Genomic DNA, 15359 nt, shown 5'->3' with positions numbered 1-15359 from the left:
GGTATGTCCACATGTCCTCACCTTGCCGACAAAGGTCCGTATAGTTAAAGCTATGGTTTTCCCAGTAGTAATGTACGGAAGTGAGAGCTGGACCATCAAGAAGGCTGATCGCCAAAGAATTGATGCTTTTGAATTATGGTGCTGGAGGAGACTCTTGAGAGTCCCATGGACTGCAAGAAGATCAAACCTATCCATTCTCAAAGAAATCAGCCCTGAGTGCTCACTAGAAGGACAGGTCCTGAAGTTGAGGCTCCAGTACTTTGGCCACCTCATGAGAAGAGAAGACTCCCTAGAAAAGACCCTGATGTTGGGAAAGATGGAGGGCACAAGGAGAAGGGGACGACAGAGGATGAGATGGTTGGACAGTGTTCTCGAAGCTACTAACATGAGTTTGCCCAAACTGCGAGAGGCAGTGAAGGATAGGCGTGCCTGGCGTGCTCTGGTCCATGGGGTCACGAAGAGTCGGACACGACTGAACAACAACAACATGTCCACATGTAAAATATTTTTCCTTTGCCTTCTGGAAAGTATGTTACTCTATTGTAAGCTGGCAGGAAAGTGACACGATAAGCCTACAAAACAGGGCACATATTATTGGGGGGGGGGGGGAGTTCCATTCAGGTGACCAGATCAATAAAGGACAATGGATAGTGTGCTCACTTGCATTAATATGAACTAAGAAAACATGTCTAAGAAACTAAGAAAACATATCTAAGAAACTAAGAACTAAGAAAACATGCCTTTTACTTTCTGTTTATAATGTTTTCTAACCCCTTAAACTTTAGTTTGATAGTTATGAAACCATCAATGTGTTGGTTGAATCCAAATTGGTGGTTTCTTCCTTGTATTATGAAGTAGGCCCACCTCTGTGCCTTTTAGTGAAAAGACGTCCTTCTCCAGTTTTGCCTGGCATGTTGAATACGCTACACATTTCATTTCCATCATATAATGTGTATGAGGGCAGAAACTTCGCTTAGAATTCCCAGTTGGTGATGGGTGTTGCCCATGTTACTGTTGATAGTAAAAATACATTAGTGACCTCATCCTTCAGTTCTTTCCGTAACCATTAGCCATTTCCTTGTTGGGAGATTTCAGTTGAATTGAAGTGGAGTACACTTTACATGGTGTGGTCTAGAAGTATCCTTTGTTTTCACAGCAACAAGTCACCAAGGCTTAATAGGAACAGAACAGCCTCTGTATCTTGGATGTCTTGTTTTGCCTTGATTCCCTGTACTTAATAATAAACTAATCCATAGTTTTAAAGCTTGCAGTTTTAAAGCTTAATTTAAGTCAGTCAGAGATAAAAGCTACATTCTTGTTCATCAAAGGGAGTTGAGCAAGCCAAATATGCCCAAGGGTTACCATAATTATAGACCTTTTCTAAGTGTTAATGCTCTGTGGAACTGATACAGTGATAGCATACTGAGCTAAGAAACCAACTGCCCCAGACTTTCACATCCAGTAAAAAAAAATTTAAGAAATTTTGATTACAGTATGAAGTTTCCAGTTTAATTAACAAGTCACATCTCACCTACATTGCTATTTTGCCCATAGCAGGTTTTGCAAAACTACATTTCTCACGATGTGCAGGATATAGAATAATGTCTGTGTATTGATTAATCTGTCACTGATAAATGACTATATACAGTCGTACCTTGGTTTTGGAACAGCTTAGTTCCCAAATGTTTTGGCTCCCGAACACCACAAACCCGGAAGTGACTGTTCTGGTTTGCAAACTATTTTTGGAAGCTGAACGTCCAATGGGGCTTCCGCGGGCTCCAATTGGCTACAGGAGCTTCCTGCAGCCAATCGGAAGCTGCACTTTGGTTTCCGAATGTTTTGGAAGTCGAATGGACTTCCGGAATGGATTCCGTTTGACTTCCAAGGTACGACTGTGTGTGTGTGTGTGTGTGTGTGTGTGTGTGTGTGTGTATTAAATTTCTGTTGTACAATTTAAAATACTAATTTTACATCCTAAAGATATCAATGACTTCCCTTCTTCTCTTTCCATGGTTCATTTTACATATCATAAATCCCTGCATATTTTACAGAAACGATACCATTCAGTATTCCATTATTACATCCATCATAACTTATTTACACTGTTGAATTTATCTTAATGCTGCCAGCGTTTTCAGCTGTACACAGTTATTTTCCATATATTCCATAAACATTTTCAAATCTTCTTTAAACGTATGTTCTTCTTGTTCTCTTATTCTATATGTTAAGTCTGCAAGCTGCGCATATTCTGCCCACTTAAGTTGCCATTCTTCTTTAGTTGGGACCTCACTGATAAATGACTTTAGTTGTCCTTTGGATTTTGATAGTCTGTCTTGTCCTTGGAACCTCTCTTTTGGTGATCCTAACTCCTGCCTGCCTTAATCTTTCAGAGAGTATATCTGAGCCTATCCAGATATGTTGCGGCGAGAACATCCAGCCCTTTCTGGCTTCCATCCTGGAGGAGCTCATGGGCCCAGTGAGCTCTGGGTTCAGTGAAGTCCGTCTTCTCTTTGAAAAAGAGGTGAATGAGATCAGCCAAAATTTCCAAGAGACAAATGACACTGCAAAGCTGAAAGAGGTATGATAGCCACATGATGTGACCTTTGGCTCAGTCCCCACCTGTTGACCAAAAAAGTAATAGCAACCTGTCTCACAGGATTCTTTTAAGGAGGAATAAGATAAGGAAATATTGCTACCTGTCGAGAAGCCTAATGAACAAGGTTACAAATGCTAAGCTACATTCCATAAGCCGTAATTGTCATCTGTTTGTCTGCAGCCATTATCTTCCTACTCAAAGGCTCAGAAAGAGCCATACTGCATAATTGTAAAGGCTGTGGCAGTATATACTGATTACTTACCTTAGAATTACAATTCTTAGATCATCTCAGGGTCATACTGTATGTGGCATTTGTCCTGTAGCTTGCCCTTGCCAGTTTACATTTACAGAAAGCAAGTAGCTAGTTGGGAGCAACAACAACAACAACAACAACAACAACAACAACAACAACAACAACATATTTATACCCCACCCATCTGGCTGGGTTTCCCCAGCTACCCTGGGCGGTTCCCAACAGAATATTAAAAATGCAATAAAACAACAGACATTAAAAACTTCCCTAAACAGGGCTGCCTTCAGATTTCTTCTAAAAGTCAGGTGGTTGTTTATTTCCCTGACATCTGATGGGAGGGCATTCCACAGGGCAGGCGCCACTACCGAGAAGGCCCTCTGCCTGGTTCCCTGTAACCTCACTTCTTGGAGTGAGGGAACCACCAGGAGGTCCTTGGAGCTGGACCTCAGTGTCCGGGCTGAACGATTGGGGTGGAGATGCTCCTTCAGGTATACTGGGCCGAGGCTGTTTAGGGCTTTAAAGGTCAGCACTAACACTTTGAGTTGTGCTCGGAAACATACTGGGAGCCAATGAAGATCCTTTAGGACCAGTGTTATATGGTCTTGGCGGCCACTCCTAGTCACCAGTCTAGCTGCCACATTCTGGAATAGTTGTAGTTTCTGGGTCACCTTCAAAGGTAGCCCCACGTAGAGTGCATTGCAGTAGTCCAAGCAGAAGATCCCACGTAGAGTGCATTGCAGTAGTCCAAGCATGTATCACTCTGGCAAGACAGTCTGCGGGCAGGTAGGGTCTCAGCCTGCGTACCTTCAGGTATACTGGGCTGGATTAAGATAGTGGCATCTGGGTAGAGGATCTTTTGCCCTTTGCCCCTGCTTTTATCTTGATCAGCCTTGCGGTCACCATGTGCCTGCTGTTCACATTGGGAGGAAAGTTCCCTGTAATGGCAAATTTGAAGTTGAGTTTGACGCTATGAGCCCCTTATTACTCAACTACTTAGCTCATTTGCACTATCCGTATGACATCAAGACAACTAACCCAATGCCAACTAGGCCAATAATGGATCAGTCACATTATTGGTTGACCTATTCTATAGGGCTGACATCCTAAGGAGCCCAACTCTGCCTTCTGTTGGCTGCTAGGTCAGTCATTACCACTGGATCTTCAGGGCTCCTGAGCCACCAGTTCTTTGCCTGGGATAACACTCTTAGCCACTGCGTTCCACCAGTGCAAAGTAGCTGCATAAACATTACTGAAAACCTGTGGATACTGTCTTCCTGACAGAACGTGAAGCACCTGATAAGCCTGCCATATGACTCTGTGAAAATGGAACCTTGCTATCTGAAAGTTGACTTCCTTCAAGAGCATCTCCAGGACCTCAAGAGCCGCTTCAAATTCTATGATATTGGCTTGGTTATTCAGATGACCCAAAACGTCATGCAGGAGGTACTGTAAAATTCATTTATTTTGACAGTCAGCCTAGTTTTTGGTCTTGGTGCATGCACCCTAGTGTTGTCATCATCATCTTCATTATTAATAATAATAATAACAATAATTTATACCCCCGCTCATCTGGCTGGGTTTCCCCAGCCACTCTGGGCAGCTTCCAACAGAATATTAAAAATATGATAAAACACCAAACATTAAAAAAACCTTCCTAAATAGGGCTGCCTTCAGATGTCTTCTAAAAGTCAGATAGTTGTTTATTTCCTTGACATCTGATGGGAGGGCATTTCACAGGGCAGGTGCCACTACCAAGAAGGCCCTCTGCCTGGTTCCCTGTAGCTTCACTTCTTGGAGTGAGGGAATTGCCAGAAGGCCCTCGGAGCGGGACCTTGGAGCTGGACCTCAACACACATTCAGATTACTGGCCAATTTCCAATGGAGAAGTATTGATTTCTGAGGTGTTAAGCACTCCTAAATGCTATCTGGAAAACTGTTCACCCCGTCAGAGCCAAGCCAGCATTCTGACCAGCCGTCTCAGAAATCCAGATCTGGAGTGTGTGCCTTCTAACCCAAGGTCCCTAAGCTCTTAGTTCAGTTACTGGAGCAGGAAGTGAAGAATATAGAAGTCACTGTTGTATCAGGCGAGGGAAGAGGGTCAAGCAAATGGAAACTATATCAGACCAGATTGATGCAAAGACTTCATGTTGCCTGCCCATTGCAGGAGATGATGTCACTGTTCTCTTCTGTGCCTGAAGAGGATTCACAGAAGATTCACATAATCACCAGGCTAGATCCCATGCCCAGACCATGAGGCTCCTGATTTAAGCCGTAGAGTCTCGTGACAGAACCAAAATGATGATGTGCTGTTGCCAGAAGTGCCTTGAGGTTGATGTCGACTGATAGGTTCATCTTGGTGACTCTCGGAATTTTGTAGGCAAATAAATATGGCATCTATCTCTCAATGTGTTTATAGCTTATGGGAAATGCTGTATATACCTTCGATCACCTGCTGAGTCTAAGCCATCATAGGGATGCGGCCAAAGTGTCAACAGCCATTGAGAAAGTCAAACTTCGTGTTCTTAAGGTATGCTGTTTATTTACTTATTCCTGTCCTCTGCAGGGGAAATGTAGGGGTGTAGTGTCTATTATAATTATATATATCACCACATTTAGACTTGTTAGACCAGTGGTTCGCAAAGGGTGTGGCAGGAAAGGATGGCAAGTGGGGTGGGAAGACACAAGGACAATCAAAGAGACATTTAAACATTTCAGGCTTGTTTATAATATATTTTGGGAATGAATCATGTTCTTAGGTAGTTGCATCGTTTCATACTTTCAGTGCTCCCTTTTAGGAACAGACACTGCTCATATTATAAACAAGCTCATATTATAAAGTAGTTGTGTTCTACGTTACAAATCAAGCACCGCTGGGAGTTGTTTGTTTTTGTTTTCCATTGTTAACCGTTAAAAATTTGGCATGGCGCAAACTGATTTTTTTATTGTGGCCCAGAGGAAAAAAGTTTGAGAACCACCGTATTACGACGCTTGTTACCTGGGTGTCTCCAAGCAGCTTCAAACATACGTTTTAAAAACAAAACACTAAAATATGAACACATCCATGCAAAAACACAGACACACACACACACACACAGAGCAATCTCCCCCAAGCCCCTAGTAACGGCCTCAGGAAGATACGACAACACACTTACAGTTTAAAAACAAATTATCATCTTGGTCTATCATAAGCCTAGGAGAAAAGATACATTCCTTAAATTTCTATTAATGTATAGCCTGGACATGTGTTTCCATTTCGTAGTGTTGGTAAGGAGCTGCTGTGTGAAGGAGCACTGCCACTGAACCGCACTCCCAGTACCAGCACCCCTGCAGCTAGACCAAATGGTGCAGGGGTTGTGAGGTTGGCTGTGAAGGTGCACCAGCAAAACCAGTCTGGGCTCTCTTGCCAGTGCATTCACACAGTCACAACTTCAACGCTCCCCTGCCCCTGGCCAGGTGAGCTGTAGCGACGCAAGTGTTGGGGAGGGCACCTCAGCAGCAGTGCCCCACCATGCCAGGCACTCCTGCCCAATGCTAAGAAGTGAAAATAAGTGTTCATAGTGCATATTGATAGATATTCTGAGGAAGAAATATCTTCAGTGGATCTGAAGGACTCTGCAACGCCGCTCCATCATACTGGCCACTCCTGCTATTATTGGGTGTCTCGTTCTGAATATAATCTAGCTCGGTTGCAAAAGAAGACGCAATTTCTGTTGTTTTAATAGTGCATGATAAGTTGTGCCTCTCCCCCCCCCCAGTTATTAAAAGGTCCTGAAGCCCTGTCCTCCTTTGCCCCTTTCACCCTGCTTTAGCCGTTTTGTAAATGTGTGAAGTTGGTGTGTATCCTGTTGTTGATTGGAACGAAGGCAAAAATTAATCTGAGGTTTTCTAATCTACAAGATTAGAAACAATCTGATGGTGGAGTAAATGTAATAAAAATGCATCAGATGCTTCTTATTTTATTAATATAATAAATAAAATTATTTAATAATAATGAGTGATAGATCAAGGAATCTTTTGAGGAGAGGTGTGTCTGTGTTCACTTCTTATACAAACACACAAACACACACATTTATATTTAACACGTGGATGTTATTGATTGTGTGCATTATACTTTGCAAGAACGAAAGAAGGGACTTGGTTAAAGCAGCTGTTCCCAAAGGATTCCAGCGATAGTTTGAAGAGAAACCCTGATTGCGTCTGTGCACTGATTTTGTATGGGGTTTACGCTGATTTTGTGCAGGAAGGTGGGAGGTGTTTGCCAGCACATTCGGCTGATTCTTTTTATTTATTTATTTTTAAATTGACAGCAATATGACTATGACAGCAGTACCGCCCGGAAAAAGATATTTCAGGATGCCTTGGTCCAAATCTCGTTGCCCACACTTCAGAGGACATTGGCTTCAACGTGTAAGCCGGTAAGTTACAATACCTGTATTTGAATTGAAAGGAGAGGAAGGATTTGCATACTGCAGCTACTGTGCTTATCACTGTGAATGGGCATTAAAAATAAATAAATTACAATGTCTTTTAAATCACAGAACGGGCTTATGAAGCCTTGGTCATCCTCCTTTCCTGTTCTTGGAGTCAAAGAAATATATTCTGACTTTAGGATGCGTTTCTCAAAATGCATACAGTACCCTTTCCCCTTCTTGTTATGTACAGTTCGGCATAGTAAGTCATTGCTGGTGCTTTTGTGGCAATGACTTCTGTTACAAAACACAAGTGGTTCCAATTGGAAGAATGATCGGGGTGGGAAGATACTTTTGTGGTGTGGCACTGGCGAACAACAGAGTGTAGGATGGAGAGGGGCAAATGTGCCACACCCCAAACAGGATTCCGGACCACAGCCATACAAGCAGACAAGTTTCACATTTTGACAACCTCTATGTTCTGTGGCCTCACAGGGGCTATAAACGCGGGTGGCGCTGTGCTCTAAACCACTGAGCATCTTGGGCTTGCTGATCAGAAGGTTGGCAGTTTGAATGCCCGTGATGTGCTGAGCTCCCATTGCTCTGCCCCAACTTCTGCCAACCTAGCAGTTTGAAAGCATGGCAGTGCAAGTAGATAAATAGGTACCACTGTGGCGGGAAGGTAAATGGCATTTCTGTGCGCTCTTGTTTCCGTCATGGTGTCCTGTTGCACCAGAAGGGGTTTAGTCCTGCTGGTCACATGACCTGGAAAGCAGACAAATGCTGGCTCCCTTGGCCTGATAAATGAGATGAGCGCTCGAACCCCATAGTCACCTTTGACTGGGCTTAACTGCCTAGGGTCCTTTCCTTTTACCTTTTACACATTCTGTGACCAAACTGCACCAACTTTGGAAGATGTAGTGATTGATCCAAGGTTAGTTGGAAGTGGGAATCTTCACTGATCTAGACATAGGTGAAACCATATGAAAGAATAATATCATACACACATACATACATATGAGTCATTTTGGTCATAATAAGCTATGGTGATCACAGAAAATTGATTCATTTGCATTTCTCAATCTCCTTTGCATAGAGGGGTGCATAAGATCTGATTGGGTGAAAGCAGGAGACACAAAGAAGAACATATAAAATCATAGAATTTTAGAGTTGGAAGGGTCACCGAGGGTCATCTAGTCCAGGGGTAGGCAACCTAAGGCCCATGGGCCACAAGTGGCCCACTGGGGTCATTTAACCGGCCCATGAGCCACCCCCTCACCGAGCTGCCCGCTCGGTGAGTCCCCACACGTTGCACTAAACTGGCGCAGGGACTCACTTCTGTGGTGCCGAAAATCGCTTCTGTGCATGCTCAGATGGCGAAAATTGCGGCTGCGCAGACGCAGACCTACACGCCGGAAATCACGGCCGCGCGCATTCAATCCGGCCCACGAAGGGATCTCCGCTGGAGTGAACCGGCCCAGGCGAAGTAAACCTTGCCAATGCCTGATCTAGTCCAACCCCCGGCAATGCAAGAACAACTACTTAAATAAGCTCCATTGCCCTTCTTGAAATAAGTTCTGTGAAAGGTTTTTTAAAAGAGGCAGCCTGCTGCACAACACTGCTAGCCCACAAGGTGGCTTGTTAGCTCAGTCAGTAGAGCACGAGACTCTTAATCTCAGGGTTGTGGGTTTGAGCCCCAAGTTGGGCATGGGATTCCTGCATTGCAGGGGGCTGACCTAGGTGACCCGTGGGGTCCCTTCCAACTCTATGATTTTTACCTTTGAACAGGTCTTTCCTTAGTTAGCTGCTGTTTTGCATATTCCATGCCCCACACACAGATAATAGTCTTTGCGAAGGAGAATGTGTGCACAGTTGGGTGTGTCTAATTTGCAGCAAGTACACGGCTTTTTTTGGGGGGGGGGGGTGCCTCTCGTTTCCCCTTGTGGAGCCACCAGCTGAATTCTGCCAGTATTGGTCCTTACAGCAAAAATTGTAAGAAATAGATGCAGATGGTGTAGCTGTCTTTACAAAGGAGGCAAGAAAGCAGCCGATAAGAGAGATGGAGAGAGTACCGGTAGTTATTAGTACAGACTTATCTCCAGGCTCACTATGTTCTTGAGCTAGTCTAGGGATTCTGTCCATTTTGTTTGCTGTATTTGCCAAATGATACCAACTTCCTTTTTCTTTCCTCTCAAACTCGAGCCAGTGCTGTGGTTTCTTGCCTTGTCGGAAGGAACTCTGCTCCCTTGGCTTGCTCACGGTTTCCTGCAAATCCTCCCCCCCCCCCGAAATTTCTTTTGGCACAGAGTTGGGTTGGGCCTCTTTCACACATGCAGGAAGAACTCCGATTAGCTGCAGTCGGGACGTGGTCCTTTTAATCCTCTTGACATTGTGTCTCACCACACAGGAGCTTCAGAAATACGAGCAGTTCATTTTTGCCGAGCACAACAACGTGATCCAAGTCGAAAACGTCTACGAAGAGATTTTGCTGCAAACTTTGCTCGACGAAGCCCTCAAAGGTAACTTCGCTTTCTGTGACAAAACGATAATCCCGCAAAGTAAGAAACTGGCAGCGGCTCTCAAGATAGGAAGCTTCTCCTTAGATGGCCACTTTCTCTACGGGTTCCACCCCCCCCCAAAAAGAAACCTCAAAGCTTGTACAGGGTTGGTTAGTCTGCCCTACTGCTGAGAGTTCTCACCATTATAAAGTTTATCCTAATCTTTAGCTGAAATCTTGTTTCCTGTCATTTTTACCCATTGGTTCTACTCCTGCCCTCTGGAGCAACACAAATCGACTCTGCTCCATCTTCTAAGATGTCTTCAAGACTCTTAATCTTCCCCCTAACAGGCGGAACTTTTCAGGGGGTGGGGGTGGAGACGGTCTAGGCTCCTGAAGCCATGCCTTACCACCCAGCCAATACCTGCCCCTTGTTTCACCCACCCAGCTCTTGATGCCACCAAACCCTTGTTCCTGACCTACTTCTCGCAACCACATTCAGCAGGAGCCTTTGTGTGTGTGTGTGTGTGTGTGTGTGTGTGTGTGTGTCCCTTATCTCCAGTCAAGCTCTTGCCAGTCCCCTCTGCCCTCTAGACTTAGCCAAGCTTATTCAAGAGTGGGATTCAAGGACAGAAACCCAGCAAGATCAACAATTTATTTGGGAACGGACAATCCCCACCTCCTGGGTTTTCTAGGAATGTGTGTTGTTTTTTCTGCTGTCCTTTCCACCCTTACACATCCTTTGGCTGAATTTCTTTTCTCCCCACTTTTTTGTTTTTGTTTATTTCCTGCTTAGTGATAAAAGAGGCTGCCCACTTGAAGAAACATAACCTTTATGAGGAGGTGCACTTGCCTTGTGAAAGTGTTTCCAGTCTGAGCGATCTAAAGACCCCTTCGGGATCAGCACAAGCCAGCCCAGCTAGGAAGCCTTCCGCCAGCTTGATAGAGACATTGGCTACTGACACTCAGAGTAATGACGTGTTCGTCCCAGAAAAATTGGCTCAGGATGGATGCCACGAGGCTAGAAACAAAAATGAAGAGAATTCCAGTACTCTATCTAGCATTCCTACTGGAGGAAGGGAAGAGAAGGTGGATCCACAGCTTCCCACCGTGGTAGAAACAAGTTTGGGCGGAAGCACAGAAAGTGAAAATAAGGTACCTGTGGAAGAGGAAAAGCTTCCGGTTCTTGGAGGTGTGGATGAAATAAGAAGATTGCTGACTGTGACTGTCGAACTGCCAGCAGATCCTCCGACTGAGAAGAAGGAACAAGTTCATGAAAGTGGGCTTCTAACGCCACAGGAACCTGCAGAAGTGAAGGATAAGGAGGAGGAAAGCAACGTAGAGGAATGTCAAACAGCTGAGATGCATGAACCTTCTGAAGTGTGTTTTCCACCCAGCATTGAAGCTGCCGATACAAACACAACAGCTATTTCTCTTCCACCCAGTGAAGAAAGTGGTCATATAAACGTGGCACGAATTTCTCTTCCACCCAGTGAAGAAGGAGATTATATAAACGTGACAAGAATTTCTCTTCCATCCAGTGAAGAAGGGGATTATATAAATGTGACAAGAATTTCCCTTCCACCCAGTGATGAAGGGGACTATATAAACGTGACAAGTGTCTCTGGGGAAGGACGCTATATTACTCACCCGGATCCTTCCGAGGTGTGTGAAGAACTAGGTCTTTGGCAAAACCCAGGGGCAGAGTCTGAGACAAAGATCAGCGTATGGTACACTGATGTGAAGAGTGACAGCCCTGATCACCAATCTCAAACAAAGCCAGATGCTGAAAGTGGAAAATCTGGCCAGAGGGAAGGAGGCCCTTCCCCTCTTCCTCATGTCCCTATAGAAGAGAAGTCACAGGTAGAACAACATGCCGAAAGTAGAAAGTATGACCAGGAAAGAGAAGAGCTTCCTTCTCTTCAGTCAGTCCCAGTAGATGACCATTTCCAAACAGGGCATTATGTTGAAGATCCAAGATCTGGCTTGCCAGAAACAGAAGTCCCCCCTCTTCATTCTGTCCTGAACGAAGTGGATGCTCTCTCCTTCCCGGGCTGCTCTGCTGAAGCACAAGAGTCCATTTTGAATATTGCAAAGTTGGCAATAGTGTCAGTAAATCTGCCAGTTTCTCCAGAAGCCAAAGAGACTGAAGGTAGCGATGTGGAGGTGTCAGTGAATTTAGACTCCAAAGGCTTCAGCTCTGCTCAGGAGGAAGATTTGAAGCAAGCAAGTGTGCCTTTCCCAAGTGCAGATGCTGAAGATGCAGTTGAAGGGGGAAAAGACAGAAGGGGAGATGCTGGGGGCAACTGTCCTGAGCCACAGTCTGAGAAATGAAAAAGGTTATCTTGGATATCTAATTCCTATCCTTGCAGGTTTTATGATCAGAGTATCCTTAAAATTAGAAAACTCTCAAATCCTATTCGAGAGCACTCGTACATGTTGAATCTCCAGCTCCTTGAGAATGTTGATAGTTTGACTCGTCTTTCCTCTTCCACTTACTACTCCTTGTTCGTCATTCATTCCCATGACTTGGTAGCTGGCCTCCAAAGACTACTTGCTCTCTCACCAAAGTGATGTAGACTTGAGTGACCTGTCAGCGACAGAACTCATTAAACGTTTGAAATTGCTTTAAAACTGAGAATATATTCATTGAGGCTGATGACCCACTCACGTGAATGAGACTTGCAGCAAGGGGTCAGTTGAACTTACAAGGACCTGATAAAATCAAGTAACCATTAAGGGAGAGTAGAAATCTGCATGAAACACGCTAAGAAGAAAACGCTGGGAAATCTTAAATGAGGGGGTGAAACGATTTGCTTATTCGAGTCTTGCACAACATAGTTGTGCGTATAGTTTTGACCTTTGATATAGCTGAATGATTGCACCTGTATTTAAAAGCTTTGGCAGATTTTCCACCCCCACCCCCCCACCCCATTTGGCAGATATTTTGACAGTGGAGTGGTCTGATTCCATTCCTCATAGTTGTGGTTGCTATATTTAAAACTGCTAGAATAGTTGGGGCAGGGTTCTCTAGCCTATTCTTCTGCACCTTTTGCAGAGCACTTTATACCTTCTTTCCAAAGAAAATGACAGATGTTTACAGCGACTTGTAACCCATGTCTACAGCTAGGTGCTTTAGCCAGGGCCATTAAAAAAACCAAAAATAAATCAATTTCTGTCTCAACAGTCTACGTTCTATACCAAGAAGAGCAGCATTACGCAAAATGCATATATTATGCAAGATAAGGAGATTTGCATATTTGTTGCATTACATAATTTATTCCGATCCTTTTAGTCATGGAAAATGTGCACGGTGTCAGATCACCCCAATAAGTGCCTTTGCTCCTATTGGTCACAATGCTGGAAGCCAGAAGCAGGCTTCTTTCTTAAATGAGCAAATTGAGTAGAAAATGGCCTGCACATTTTCTCTTGTACCTCTGTAAATAAAAGGTCTGGAGATTTACTTTTTTAAAAAAAAAAGTCAAGTTGAAAATCCAAGGAGGGGTCCTGGGATATCCTAGAAGCAGGGACAGGTTACAGTTGTCTCTGAGACTCTTAGTTTTGTGGTTAAATATGCCGGTTCAGCTGTTTAAAACCAAGGTAAAAATGTAGTCTATCTGGATAACAAATAATGCACCAGAACGAAGGTCCTAATTAAGAAGTAGCACCTGTGAAGCTGATTTCATCCTTAGCATAGGTTCAGAAACATAACTGTACATCATTAACATCTTTTTAGTGATTCTTCTTTGCCAAGTAAATATGCCCCAAGTTGGAGGGGGGGTTTACCTCAAGTGGCATAGTCAATAGGATCTTGTGACATGCCTGGAGAGGATTAGGAGGGCCTGGGAAGGGCAGAGAGTCAGAGTGGCACAGAAAACTTGTATCGGATGTGTGCTACTCTCTTAGTCTTTGATACACCCACTGGAAAGTTTGGCATCGCTACCATGATGCAAGAATAAAATAAAATAAAATAAAATAAAATAAAATAAAATAAAATAAAATAAAATAAAATAAAATAAAATAACAGGACCTGATGGAACTAGCTCTGAAGTGTCTGTATTTGACATAGGCAACACCAGTAGAGTCATTCAACGGGACATTAAAAAGTCACTTCAGTTGAACAGCAGTAGACCCACGGGTGCAGAGAGTTGGCAACTTAAAAAACAATTAACCCCAAGAACCATATTGCAAATGTGTCATAAGCCGGAGTTAATTTGTATATTTTAATAGCATTTAATTGATTTTGCGTATCTTGAACATGGCAGAGATGAAAGCTATCATTGGTGAAAATGTCAGTTAGTGTGCGGTATATTTGACATTCACATCACATATGAGAAATCTGAAAAGCCATTGTCTTGGAGAACCTTTATATTTGGATTTGAAAATAATGAAAGTTGAGCATTTCAGTGCAGGTTTAAAATGATGGATGCAAGTTATTTGATAACCTGTTACTCATACACCACATTTTATCATTTTTATCCTGAGAACTAGAAACTTTTACAGTTGTCCTCTGAGAAGCAATTTCAGCCAGATTTCTTTTCAGGCAAGTGTGCATAGGATTGCAGCCTTCTCTTAGCAGACATTTGTGAGCTGCCTAAATATGCTTGAACTGCATACACCTGTAATTTTGTTTCTGCAGTCATAAACCATTGTTTTATTATTCAAAAAGTGTTAACAAATGAAAGGATTTTTGGAGATATTTTATATCTATTGCTATAATATTCCATTTCCCCACATTGGCAGAGTGTCCTCTTCCAGAAAGTAATGCCTGGGATCGTGGTTTGTTTCTCCCTAAACAAGTCACAGTTCCAGGTTTGGGAATCACAATACTCCAAAGAACATGCCTTGTAGCTTACAGTAGAGGAAGAGGAGGAAATCAGGAGTGACCATGCAGTTATGCACCAGAATACTGCTTGTTCACAGTAAACTTTGGTTTCTGGCTTACAATGATGTGTACAATACATGCTGTCATTCTGCTTTCACTGTTTGGTTTCAGGAACTGGAGCTCTATAAAGCTTATTTTGTAATCAAATCGTAACCCTGTTTCTTTGGAAACGAGTCCACTTGTTTTTGCTGGGCATGCTCCCTACTTCTAATGAAGCATATCTTGCACTGCAGCCTTAAAAGGCAAATCCTTAATTCTTCTGTTTAATCTTTCTCATTGGAGGTTTGTTATTGGACTAACCAACTCGTATTTTAAGTTGTGTTTCCCCCCACCCCAGTTTTGCTAATTCAAAAGTTGACTTTCTAAGAAAAATTCAAACCAACAGCTAATATGTAATAGCTTCGTGGGTAAAGAATTGTTTTCCGATGGGCAGGATGTCCCAGGTATCAGGGTTTTTATGTGGGTTCTTTATTTCATCTGATTAACTGTTCTGAACAGATAAATTATGAAACACAGTGTAATGTTTTTAACCTTCCTCAAGTACTTAAGCCAAAATAAAATATTATTATCTCTTCCGTTGCGTCTTTTCTTTAAAAGGTGATTTGGTACGCATGAGGAATGTTAGACCTGTCACATAATTTCTTCATATTGTCATATACTTTCTAGAAAGGTCGTGCCCCAAAAGTCCTAATATTTTTGGGTGAAAATTAAATAATGTT

The 15359-nt window shown here is 43.2% G+C and overlaps 1 protein-coding gene across 1 annotated transcript in view; it reads left to right on the top strand.

The window, feature by feature from the left end:
* The window catches only part of NIBAN1 (niban apoptosis regulator 1), an 85545-nt gene extending 72867 nt beyond the window's left edge, over positions 1–12678 (top strand). Inside the window, exons 9-14 of the mRNA XM_033151364.1 lie at positions 2391–2578; positions 4131–4292; positions 5266–5376; positions 7157–7264; positions 9666–9777; positions 10552–12678. Coding sequence (XP_033007255.1) covers positions 2391–2578; positions 4131–4292; positions 5266–5376; positions 7157–7264; positions 9666–9777; positions 10552–12089 — 2219 coding nt within the window. The 3' untranslated portion in view covers positions 12090–12678. The remainder of the gene's footprint in view (positions 1–2390; positions 2579–4130; positions 4293–5265; positions 5377–7156; positions 7265–9665; positions 9778–10551) is intronic.
* The last annotated feature ends 2681 nt before the right edge of the window (positions 12679–15359 follow it).

This window comes from Lacerta agilis, chromosome 6 (assembly GCF_009819535.1).
Source record: "Lacerta agilis isolate rLacAgi1 chromosome 6, rLacAgi1.pri, whole genome shotgun sequence".
NCBI classification, from domain to species: domain Eukaryota; kingdom Metazoa; phylum Chordata; class Lepidosauria; order Squamata; family Lacertidae; genus Lacerta; species Lacerta agilis.
Note: the sequence above shows the minus strand (reverse complement) of the source record. Positions and strands in the feature narration are given on the sequence as shown.